At 42.9% G+C, this 13,293-nt stretch overlaps 1 protein-coding gene across 2 annotated transcripts in view; it reads right to left on the bottom strand.

Annotated features, from left to right (window-relative positions):
• Positions 1 to 13,293, bottom strand: part of SLC39A12 (solute carrier family 39 member 12) — a 52,970-nt gene that overhangs the window by 26,628 nt on the left and 13,049 nt on the right. The window contains exons 4-6 of one of the 2 annotated variants that reach the window (XM_074986275.1): positions 11,704 to 11,906; positions 4,446 to 4,617; positions 656 to 828 (exon numbers count right to left, since the gene is read on the bottom strand). In XM_074986275.1, the coding sequence (XP_074842376.1) occupies positions 656 to 828; positions 4,446 to 4,617; positions 11,704 to 11,906 (548 nt within the window). Of the gene's footprint in view, positions 1 to 655; positions 829 to 4,445; positions 4,618 to 11,703; positions 11,907 to 13,293 lie in introns of those variants that run through there. The other variant, XM_074986276.1, reaches the window with a different exon arrangement.

Genomic DNA, 13,293 nt, shown 5'->3' with positions numbered 1-13,293 from the left:
TGAATCAGTTCTCCTTATGTGACCTGCCTTAAGCATCTGTGGAGTGTGCGGCTTCCATAAAGCTGTGTATTTGCTATGGATTCTTGGCTCTGGAATCCATTCCAACAACCCAGGGAAGGGAGGCCCAGCAATCTAGCCTCCCTGACTCTGTCTGCTGAGAAATTGTGCCTGCACCTGCCACTGACAAGTGATCACAAGCTATCTACCAGCCTGCTCTTGGCTCTTCCCTAGCTCAGATGAATGGGTTATTGAAGCATTCCTGAGCCTAACTCATTGGCTTCATAGAGAGCCCCTAAACAAACCTAGAGCTAGCCCTACCTTAGCTGTCTATATTTCCTGAGGGAACACCCCACATTTCTTTTAATTACTAAATTCCTATATCTATATTTCTTCAGAGTTCATCATTCTTTGGCTTCTGCTTCTTCTCGTCTAACAAGACTCTCTTTTTCTGATTTTATGTAATCCTTAGTATAAGGGGAGTCCTAGCCTTCTGGTGTTCAGATTTCATGGACAGCTTCATTTTATAAAGATGGGAGTGCCTGAGCTTCTGTCAGTCAGTGTTGTGGGACAGTCAAAGGAATGCAGCTTCACTAGGTATGCATTTGTCTATATACAGAAGAACATGTTACTTTGAAAACACAAACCGGCATGTTACCTGTGGAATAAGATGTAGCAGAGCATCTCCAGAGAGGGTCCCAACAGCTAAACCCACAAACAGCTGTAAAATGAGTGTATAGATTTCTTGACAGGAGTTGAAGAAAATGAGGGTGGTACCAAACATAGATCCAATAGTAATGAGCAAAACTGCAACAGTGCTGTAGCCATACTCTGAGGAAAAGGAATCAAAATAAAATGAAATACAGCTTTAACAATTCAGTGTCTAATTACTTGAGGGCCTATGTTCTGAGTTCTCTGGAAAAACAGGCAGGAAATTCTTCAGTTGTACCACACTTTCTTGCTATATATGAGGGACAGACAGAATAACAGAAAGGAGAGGTGGTTCAAGGTAGCCAAAGACCTGCAGGTTAAACAGACCACTGATTTTCATGTTTAAAGAGTTAAATATGCACTTAGCAGATAGGTCACAGGTCTCCTGTGACTACACCAAACCTCTGTTCCAAATTGTTTTTGTTGTGTGGTATGAACACCCTTTCTTTATGGATGCTGTTAGTCAGGAGCACCAACCTCTTTTTCCTAGTTTAATGGAGTGATTGGGAAGTTACACATCTGTAAATGCATATGTTTTCAGGCTACTATAAACATGGACTAGCTAATCCATACCACAATCTTCACCCTTGAGAGGCTGATGTCACAAGATGGGGAACAGAAATTAAAGACAAAATATTCAAGTGTCCACTAATTTTGGGTGCATCAAATTTATTTCTTTTTTTTCATGCATCAGGAGCTGTGAGTGCTCAGCACCTCAGAACATTGGATCCTAGGTATCTCCAGTCACATGCCCCAACATTAAGTCAAACTATGTTAGCAAACACTTTTGAAAACTTAGACCTCTTTAACTTAACCAAGACCACTCAGCAATTGACTGAAAAGCTCCCAGTCCTAGGTTCATGTTATTGGGCTATGTTTGCTTTGAGCATTGACCTGCTAAATCCAGGGTTGTGAGTTTAATCTTTGAGGGGGCCATTTAGGCTGCGTCTACACGTGCACGCTACTTCGAAGTAGCGGCAGTAACTTCGAAATAGCGCCCGTCACGTCTACACGTGTTGGGCGCTATTTCGAAGTTGAAATCGACGTTAGGCGGCGAGACGTCGAAGTCGCTAACCCCATGAGCGGATGGGAATAGCGCCCTACTTCGACGTTCAACATCGAAGTAGGGACGTGTAGACGATCCGCGTCCCGCAACATCGAAATAGCGAGGTCCTCCATGGCGGCCATCAGCTGGGGGGTTGAGAGATACTCTCTCTCCAGACCTTGCGGGGCTCTGTGGTCACCGTGGGCAGCAGCCCTTAGCCCAGGGCTTCTGGCTGCTGCTGCTGCAGCTGGGGGTCCGTGCTGCATATACAGGGTCTGCAACTAGTTGTTGGCTCTGTGTATCTTGCACTGTTTAATGAAAGTGTGTCTGGGAGGGGCCCTTTAAGGGAGCGACTTGCTGTTGAGTCCGCCCCGTGACCCTGTCTGCAGCTGTGCCTGGCTCCCTTATTTCGATGTGTGCTACTTTGCCGTGTAGACGTTCCCTCGCTGCGCCTATTTCGATGTTGGGCTGAGCAACGTCGAAGTTGAACATCGACGTTGCCAGCCCTGGAGGACGTGTAGACGTTATTCATCGAAATAGCCTATTTCGATGTCGCAACATCGAAATAAGCTATTTCGAAGTTGGGTGCACGTGTAGACGTAGCCTTAGGGAGCTGAGGCAAATAGATTAAACAGAATCTGTCAGGCATGGTGTTTGGTTGTGCTGTGAGAGCAGGGGACTGGATTTGATGACCTATCCAGGTCCTTTTCAACTCTATGAGATAGGTATATCAGGTCATTTGCCTACGTCCTCTTTTGTAAGACTCACTACATTTCGGCCTCAATCCTGCAAAGAGGCTTATGTAGTCATAAAAGTTGTGTCTACACTAGCTACCTTCTTTGAAGGGAGTATGGTAAGTAGGGTGTCAGGAGATTATTAATGAAGTTCTGTGCTGCAAATACAGCACTTCATTAAGCTAATTCTCCCCCGCAGCAACTTCGAAGTGTTGAACTTTGAAGTGCCGGCTTGTGTGTAGCCGCAGCTGAGCTCCCGGTACTTCGAAGTGCCCAAGCTACACGCGAGTCAGCACTTCGAAGTCTAACACTTTGAAGTTGCCATGGGGGAGAATTATCTTAATGAAGTGCTGCATATGCAGAGCAGCACTTCATGAATAATCTCCTGACTCCTTACTTGCTATGCTCCCTTCAAAGTAGGGAGCTAGTGTAGACAAGCCCAAAGGCATTTATCTCTCATATATGATCTCTTTGACACCAAAAAGATCATCACTGTAGGAAGAAGAAAGCTCTGGTAGATACAATGCTTGCCTGAGCTGTGAAAGATCCTGGTTCAAATGCCAGCTGGACAAAAGACTTTCTGTATGACCTTAGCCAGTGAGCTTTTCCGTGTTTTGGTACCCCAGCTGTAAACTGGTGATGGTTGTATTTCACTATGCCATGGACATGTTCTGAGGATGAATACTTTAAAGAGTGTGAGACATGACTGCAACAGAGACTTGAATAAATAATTCTTGGGAAGTCTCAGTATCTCTGACTACTTTGAATTTCCTGTCCCCTTTAAGTATTAGTAGAATGCCAACAAAATTCCTCCCAGACAATGATCATATTGTTTAACCAATGCATGCTGACAGTACAAATGCAACATGTGGAACTAATTTTCAGTCCATTCCTCACAACTGTCTAATTAATCTAGTTTCAGATCATGAAATGGGCTATCCTGGGTCAGACCAGACATCCATCTAGCTCAGTATCTTGTCTTCTGACAGCAGCCAGTTTCAGATCATTTGCAGGAATGAGATGAACAGAACATTATTCAACTATCCATCCTCTTTCATCCAGCCCCAGGTTCTGGACAGTGAGAAGTTTAGGGAACCCAAAACATGGGATTGCATCTGTGACCATCCTGAATAACAATTGATGTTCCAGGAGCCAAAGCTCCATCCCAGATGACTGGCTGGAAGGATGCATGGGGACATTTATTAGCGCCCAGTCAAGCTGGGAAACTGCTAGATGAATAAGGTAGAATACAATTGATGTAGGCACTATATCCCTGAGAAATTTTTCTAAGTGGTTTCTTACTAGAGGCATAGAAAAAGATATAAATCCTGCAGCTGATTTTTGCTGGCTAACAGACAGTAGGTAACCCTGAGAAGCTGCTATTTTTCATTTTCACATCTCCCAAAACCCTTTACTTTTGCTGTCAACTTTTGCAAAGTGAAAATCTGTTCTTTTCATGCTTATTTACTTTTTGTACATCATCTTAACTCCACTGATTCAGCACAATAACACATTACAATACTGAGGCCTGCTTCATCATTGTGCTACTCCAGTTTTATGCCAGAGTAATCCAAGTGAAAACAGTAAAGTTATACCAGTGAAAAACTGGAGACACGTAGTGACAAAGTAGGCCTCTGTCTCTACGCCTGGGAGGAACTCCCATGATACCGGAGACATTATACCTACTGTCTTTATCTCTTACAAGCATCTGAGGAGAAGAAAAAAAATGGCCCAAATGAGAGTTCATTTTGATGAGAAAGAAATGACTTTGAGAGCTGGACCCCATAACTTCTCATTGTACAATACTGTGTAGCTTGGTGAAATTCTTTGGCATATAAACAGGTTGGTGTTTTGTTTTGTGTTTACTAACAAATATAAAGGCTCTAGAAAGCTAAACTCCTACAACCCTTCACCTGAATTAGCACAATGCAATACTGTACATTGGCAAAATGACTCACTTTCCAGAGTTGTTGGTGACACCTTTGTTTGCTTGGATTCTGTAAGCTGACAAGAGCAGCTTAGTAGTTGCTGAATGATGGCCGGACTGATTTCCTTGAAGTGTTCCTTAGAAATGGATGAAGGGCTGTTCTGTAAAAATATCTTGACAAGCTCGCTGGCAGAGAAGCAAGCCTATGTAGGAAAGTATACATGGTTACTAAATATAAATACTATCAACTGAGTCTGTTGCTTAGGTTAATTGTGGATTCGCAGGACTTTTAAAATTGCATGGAATCATGAACTTTAAATAAATGGAAAGTGGGTGCCAAAGGAAAGTCTTATTTCCCATTTATGCTGGTCTGGTTGCAACTTTATAATCAAAAGATAATGAAGTTTTTGCTTATTTATCAAAACCTTATGCATCATCTTCAATTTCACATTTCAGTGGGCCAGATCTTCAGCAGATGTGAGCCAGTGTCCTTCCCATTGAAGCTGGTTTACATCACCTGAGGGTCTGGCCCATTATTGTGCCTAAATATGTGCATAGCATATTTCTCAGTCAAGACTATTTTGAGAGCTAGGACTATTAACAACACCTGGCATCTATGGCTATTTAATATTCAAACATGACGTGCTGCCCTGTTAAGAGTTGGCAGAAGTTAAGAAGTTACTATGATGAATGTTTTGGTCAGACTGAAGAGACTTTTCTATTTGACTGTGTCTACACTAGCCCAAATATTTGAAATTGCTGTGCAGATGGCCATTTTGGAGATTACTAAGGAGGTGCTGAAATGCATATTCAGTGAATTAGAATTAGTTGGAGATACACATCTCCTAGAGCTGGAAGGGACCTCAGGAGGTCATCTGGTCCAGTCCCCTGCCCTCTTGGCAGGACCAAGCACCATCCCTGACATCTATTTGTCCCAATCCCTAAATAGCCTCCTCAAGGATTGAGCTCACAATGCTGGGTTTAGCAGGCCAATGCTCAAACCACTGAGCTATCCCTCCCCGCTCAGTGCCCATTAGCATGTCTGTGTCCATGGCAATTTGAAATTGCTGCAGCTCGCTGCCACGTGGCTTGTCCAGACAGGGGTCTTTTCGAAAGGACCTCACCAACATTGAAATCCCCTTATTCCTATCTGCTGAGAGGTAGAAGTAGAAGGTATTCCTATCTACTGAGAGGTAGAAGTTATTAGGATGAATATTTTGGTGATATTGAAAAGACTTTTCTATTTGGCTGTGTCTACACTAGCCCAAATCTTCAAAATGGCCATGCAAATGGCCATTTCGAAGATTACTAATGAGGTGCTGAAATCCATATTCACGACCTCATTAGCATGCCAGCGTCCGCAGCTTTTCGAAATTGCTGCGGCTCGTTGCCATGTGGCTCATCCAGACAGGGCTCCTTTTCGAAAGGATCCCACCAACTTTGAAATTCCCTTATTCCTATCTGCTGAGAGGTAGAAGTAGAAGATATTCCTATCTGCTGTGAGGTAGAAGTTACTAGGATGAATATTTTGGTGATATTGAAGAGACTTTTCTATTTGGCTGTGTCTGCACTAGCCCAAATCTTCAAAATCGGCTGATAGGAATAAGGGGATTTTGAAGTTCCTGGGGTCCTTTCGAAAAGGAGCCCCATCTGGACGAGCGGTGTAATTTCGAAAAGCCGCGTTGCCGGCATGCTAATGAGGAGATGTATATGTATTTCAGTGCCTCATCAGTAATCTTTAAAATGGCCATTTGCATGGCCATTTTGAAGATTTGGGCTAGTGTAGATGTAGCCCTTGTGTGTCTGTGAATGGAAGGTATAGAGCTTACCTAAAGGCCAGAAAAAGTGAGTGGGACTCCTAACATCTAGTACAGCAGAAAGATAGCCCATCCACCTTTTTCCACCCTCTTTTGCCCCCGTATGAGGGGAGAGCAGTAGGATTCCAGTACTGGGCTGAGATGAATTCGGAAAGGGGAGCACTGATGGAAGCTCTCCCAAATATGTAGAAACAAGTGAGGCAGGAATGATGATCTGCAATGTTGCATCTGATGAAGCGGGTCTTTGCCCATGAAAGCTTATGCTCCAAAATGTCTGTTAGTCTGTAAGGTGCCACAGGACTTCTTGTTGTTCTTGAAGATACGGACGAACCTGGCTACCTCTCTGAGACCTGCAGTGAGTGATTTGTAGCTGGGTTTGCCCATGTAAGTTACGTGAATAAAACTGTGACCTAATTTAACAGCACCCATTACATGATGTTTTTCTATTTGCATGTTTGGGACATAGGAAGCTAGCAGCCAGATTTGCAGTAACATTGCTTTGAAGTCTGTCTTTATGATGCATATATGTGCCCTTCATAACAGATAGAGCTAATGAAAGTTACAAAGTTTTAGTAGCTGAACCATAAGATAGATATGCAGGTTGAACCTCTCAAGTCTGGCATCCTTGAGACTTGACCAGTGCTCAGTGAGAGGATTTTCCAGACCAAAGGAGGTTGACATTGTCTAGCAGCATTACCAACACTTCCACTTCTTACTGGGCTCTTAGAAGATATTTAGGGGCAAATTAAAGCTAAATAACAGCACAGAACACCGAGAGCCAGGACTGGTGGCTGTAGACAAATGGTACCACAGGAAACTTGGCCAGACCCACAATAAGTGGTCATCCAGCTAACTAAAAGCATGCCAGCATGGATGTTGCCAGATGAGAGTGTGCCATACTAGGGGGGTTCAATCTAAAGATTTTACATTATTGTGCTCATTCATTATACGGAAGTTGTATGGATCAGTTCATTACAATATGGATTCCCATAATGGTACTTAATATATGTAGGTGGAAAGAAGGAAATTAGATGCTGCAGAAATGTCACTTAGTCAATGTTACTCTTTATTTTGCAGAAGTGAACCAGACCCCTAGTATAGCCTTAGGAAAACAGTACCATTTGTCAGATGACAAATAGTCCTGCAGCACCTTCAAGACTAACTCATTCATTAGGTTATGAGTTTTTGTGGGTAAGATCCACTTCTTCAGATCATTGGAATAGATATTTAGAATCCAGGGTTTATATAGCAGACAGCGAGGGTTGGGGGGAAGGAAGCAGGAAAAAAGGGAGTTACCTGTCACCAGTAGGATCAATTGATGAAGCAAATTAAGTAGGATGTGTCCCATTCTTGAGACTCTTGAAGGCGGGGAAATCACACTTGTGCAAAAGATAGTTGAGATCTATGGTAAGAACAAATGGCAAATGTGCACCTGGGAACTCTTGGGCTCTAAAGTGGGATGAGCAGTGATTACTGTGGGCATGGCAGAGAGCCAACTCCCACATTTCACAGGGCTAGGTAGGGAGGTTGTGAATAAGATGACTGGGCTGGAGAGGACCTAGGCAGACTAAGGAACCAACACTGGAACAGGACAGGCTGAAGTTAGGGACTCAAACACTGGAAGAAGAAGGATGATTGCTCCTCATCATAAAATACCCAAGGCAGGAGGGGGATGTTTTACAAGCATAACTGCCAGGGAACAGAGAAGGTAATATCCCCCTCCCCAGGCACTTGGTCTTAAGTGGGAGAGTGTGTGATGGGGTGTCTGTCCCACACTGGGCCTTAAGGGTTAATAGAGCCCTAGGGAGAGTGCACAGGAGGCAGCAAATCATTGAATGGTTTACAGGAATAGCCAATCAGGGCCAGGCAGGCCCATAGAAGAAAAGCTGCAGTTCTGAGCAGCCTGAGTTACTCCCTGGAGCGGAGAACAGCAAGCACCCTGGACATAGCAGTGCTACAGGCAGAAACCCAGAGAGTGAAAGGCAGCTCCTGGCAGCAAGGATGCTATTTTAGAAGGGAAGGTGGGTGGGGCAGCAACCCTGCATACCAGGCCACTGTTTCCTCTTCTTCCTGTTCCTTCATCAGGGAGTGGGGGAAAAACACGCCAGCTATGTAAGGGGAAGGGCAGAGGAGTACTTCACATGATTTGTGTGCTTTCGCCTTGCTCCCTGATAGTCAGGGGGCAAAGAAGAAGAGCAAGCAACATCCCAGTATACATGTCTGCTGCCCCTCGTGTTCCCTCACAAAATGGTGCCCTTGCCTGGCAGGCTGCAGGGATCTGCAGGCTAAGGCCCTGAGGTAAGGGCAAAGAGGGCAGTGGGACTGCAAGGAAGTGGCCCATGGAGATCTACAGGGGAGGTCGCTAGCAGGTGATGGCCATCTGCAGGGCTCATGGGCTGGAGAGTAGAGTATGGGACTGGATTTCCCCACTGAGGAAATGGTTAGATGGAGAGGATGTGATACTGTCTCCCGGAAAGAGGCAACACAGAGTTTGGCAAAGCTGGAGGTCTGTATCATGAAGAGAATGCCAGAGTCCTGGAAATGGAGTGGGTCCCTGAAGCAGAAGTGATTGCAGAAAGACAGGACCAGAAGAAGGCACATTGGCATGCAGAGCTAATTCTGAGGACATCCAACAGGAAGTACTGCAATAGTGATTCAAGCCCTTTCACAAGGCAGTTCCTTAGCAATCCATCAATGAAGAAATTTGTTATTAACCCTTATTTATTAAAAGTTGTCTTAAGCCCCAAAACACAAGGGGATTATATGCCTTCCAAATCATAGAACAAGAGGGTTGGAAGAGATCTCAGGAAATCATCTAGTCCACTCCCTTGCTAAAAGCAGGTCCAATCCCAAGGAAATCATCCCAGCTAGGGCTTTGTCACGCTGGAACTTAAAAACCTCTAAAGAGGGAGCTTTCCCAAATGAAAGTAAAATTTTGCATTTTCTGCCATAACCCTGGTCTCTGTGTGCCTTCTAACAAGAGGCGAAGATAAAGGTCTTTCCTACTAATGAAAGAAATCTGTATTATCTTTGAGTGGAATAATACAGAAAAATACATAGATCTTAGATTTTTCTTTTGTGAAACACCAAATAGATGCATGACTTTTCTCTCCCATAGATTTCTTTAATGAGAAGCTATACATCAACATATAGAAATGAGCTATAGAGTGTTACCTCACTAGAAGTTATAGCTCCTATTATTTCATCTGAATATTTGTCCATGTTTTGTATGCACTTTAAAAATCATTGAAGACAAAGATGATTTAAAAAAAAAGACAGCACTGGCTTGCTTTTCTGGCATTATATAACAAACTATAAAGCTAATATCTGAAAATAAAATAAATTATAGCCTTTAATTGAACTGGCAGAATCAAGCAAAACACTGGTCCATCTCTTACATGGAACAGCATCTGTTACTAATGGAACACAATGGGATATCTTAGGGATGTGGAAAACAGAAGATAAATTTAGCAACAACATTCAAATACAAATTCTTTTCAAGGAGCAATCTGTCAAGGAAAATGTAAATCGTAAGAAGACAAAAGAAGCCAGATATCTGAAAAGGATGGCAAATCTCTTCTCTCCAAAGGTATCTTTATAACTTTTCAAAGGCCACACAAAAATAGTTTGGCTCTCAGCTTGACTGGCCATGCCTGGAATCACTCCCCTGCGTGTGTGTCCTTTGATTCAAGGACAGTCTTGGAAGTCCGTGTTCAAAAAAGTTATAAAAAATGTTCAGTTTTGTAAACTGGCCTTCTGCCCAGAGGCATTATATTCCTTGTACTCCTGGCATTGCATTTGGCCCGCGATATTTGTTTACGTTGTTTTGGGGCCACATTTGCTTTACATATCTAGTTGGCTAATTGGCCTGACTCTCCTTTGAGGTCCCCCAGAAAGCAAACAATTATATTGATGGGATATGAATTCCAAATTAAAAAAAAAATAAATCATTCAGGGAAACAAAGGATGGCATTGAATCAGAGGGCAATTGTATCATCTCCAAATCATAAAGTGAACACTGAATGAAAGCCAGATGCACATCTTTTATCCACTCAAGGGAGTAAACAGCTAGACTTTAAATCATCTTAAAATGTATTAGGAAGAAATGTAACCCCCTTTCGAAGTGCAGCTCCTGACTTACCACATTAAGCCTATAGGGGATTTCCAAAGAAGAGTTTGGGATTTCTGGTACACTGAACAGTGTCATGTCAGCAGAGACCAGACACCCAATAGGTTGAGGAGAGTCAGAGTACCAAGAACTAATCTAACTGCACGTTTGAATCTGGACCATTGAGCTGCAAGGACAATCTTACCCTCCTCTGTGTGAAGACTTAATTTCATTTGATATTGCTTGTTGAGCTGGTCACTGATTTCTGTGCCACACTGCACATCTAAGAGTGTCAACTCTTTGCCTAAGCAGGTGCTGGGAGGGAGAACAGCACAGTTTTTAAAAGAGGGCATTTTGTATCTGTTATTTGTGTAGCAAAGATTTAGAAACTTGTTAAAACATCTTAAATGTATTGTTTAAAAGCATTAACGGGGTAGAGTTGATCTTTTTTTTTGTCTTTTATTATCCTACGCCTCCTCTCAATTTTCCTCCAACTTGAGTTAACTGTACCTAACAAAGCCCCAATTGCTGTTTTATTATTCTGGAATTTGTGATAGCTGTATTACTTTACTGTGCTGTGACTAATATGCCTCTGTATGAATGGGTGTTGGAATTTTCCCAAAAAGTGGGACCTCTGTGCTCTCTGCACAGGCAGTGAGAGGGAGCATTGAGGGGGTGTTCCTTGAACAGAGACAGCTGCTGTTCTTAGAAGTGAATCCAGGAACCCCAGAGGAGAAAAAAGGAAGAAGGCCATAGGTCACTTATGTCTGTGGTAGGAAGGGATGCAAGGAGAGCCACCCAGAGGAACACGGCAGGGATATGGGGGGCACTCCCTTTTAGCAGGGTGGTGATGCACCTCTTGAGTGTTGTCAAAGGTTCCCCCATAGAGAAGGTTGCAACCACATCACAGGACTAGAACAACAAGAAGTCCTGTGGCACCTTATTGACTAACAGATATTTTGGAGCATCAGCTTTCGTGGGCAAAGACCCGCTTCATCAGATGTATCTCATGCATCTGGTGAAGTGGGTCTTTGCCAACAAAAGTTTATGCTCCAAAATATCTGTTAGTCTTTAAAGTGCCACAGGACTTCTTGTTGTTCTTGAAGATACAGACTAATATGGCTACCTGTCTGATACTTATCACAGGACTAGGTTCCACAGAAGAAGGAAAAAATGCCTACTTCACTAGATATATGTGTTCTGCCTTGACTTGAGTCTAAAGTACAAAGATAGTCACAAAATTAATAAATGTCACCTGTTGAAGAGATTTAATCTTTGTACTAAATACTTGCAAACCAGCCTCAACTTTTCAATTGACATTTAATTCCATCCATTGGTAATAGTAATATATATACATAAAAAACCTGACCCCAATCAGCATGGTTTTCATTATCATCATGATAAGCACTTATATATGCCACATTCTTCTGTCTTGATGTGACTGGAATATTTAAATATCCAACATCACTGACCGTCATGCTGTGACGTCTTCCTTTGTGACTGTCGATTTGTCTATTTGTGTTGCAGGTCCTTCCATCCCTCAGCATGCGGAGGAGTTGGTCTATTTCTAGGAATTTGTAAGAAAATGTGGTGTTACCTTGTTACAAACACAAATTAGAGACAGATGAAACAGCAATTGTTCAAAATATCAGAGTACAGCATATTCATAGATTTCAAGGCCACAAAGGACCACTGTGATATTCGTTGGACCTTCTCTATAGCACGACCATAGAACTTTCCCTCCAAAATTCCTAGGGTGTATATTTTAGAAACACCCAGTCTTGATTTCAAAATGGTCAGGGATGAAGAGTCCAACACAATACTTGCTGAACTGTGCCATTGGTTAATTACCCTGACTGGCAAAAAATGTACACTGTATCTTCAGTCTGATTTTACTAGCTTCAGCTTCCAACCCTTGGATCATATTATACCTTCCTGTGCCAGACTGAAGAATCCATTATAAAATGTTTGTTCCCCAGGTAAATACTTTCAGACTTCCAGCAAGTGGCCCCTTAACCCATTCCTTCTTAAACGAAATAAACTGAGCTCTTTAAGTCTATCACTGTGAGGCATATTTTTTAATCCTTTTAATATTCTTGTAGCTCTGCTCTGAACCCACTTCAAATGTCCCTGTTGAACTGTGACACTGTGGCAGTGCCAAATTCAGGAGTAATATAACCTCTCAGATCTCACTCAAGATTTCCCTGTTTATATATGAGGGTCACATTAGCCTCTTTGGTCACAGCACCACATTGGTAGCTTGTGTTCCGCTGAAATCTTTCTTAGAGTCACTACTTCTAGGATAGAGTCCACCATTCTGTTGCGAGGCCTACATTCTTAGTTCTCAGAGATATACATTTATTTAGCCGTATTAAAACACATAGTTTGCTGGTGCCTAAGTCGTCTAGCGATCCAAATTGCTCTGAATGAAAATCTAACATTATCTCAATTTTTGTCATTTGCATGCTTTGTCAGTGATCCCCATTGGAAACATACCTGCTTGATGATGATTCCCTGTGTATAATTACATTTTGGCCAGATCTACACGAGAGCTTAATTTCAAAATAAGGTGTGGAACCCCTCTGGCAGCCCCAGCTGTGTGAAGCCCAGACAGGGTGGAGAATTTTCCCGACAAGTCTTGTGTCCCCAATGTCCATAAACGTGTCTGGCGGGAAATTTTGTATAAATGTGGGACTCAAGTCTTGTCAGGAAAATTCAGGACTGTCCTTCACGCAGAGGGATGTCTGGCAACCCTAGCTGTGATCCTTCCCTGGGACATCTGTGCCCCCACTGGCAAGGGCCCACAGTCTAGGCAACATACAGCCTTGATCAAACCACATTGCCATTGTCTGAAGTGAGGCCTGCCACATCTGCTCAGGGCTGGGCATCATACACAGTGTCACCTATGATGGCTGCCATTATAACCTTTCTTCACAACTTGGCCAGATACAACC

The sequence above is a fragment of the Carettochelys insculpta genome, chromosome 2, assembly GCF_033958435.1.
Source record: "Carettochelys insculpta isolate YL-2023 chromosome 2, ASM3395843v1, whole genome shotgun sequence".
NCBI lineage: Eukaryota > Metazoa > Chordata > Testudines > Carettochelyidae > Carettochelys > Carettochelys insculpta.
This window is presented reverse-complemented; position numbering and strand designations above follow the sequence as displayed.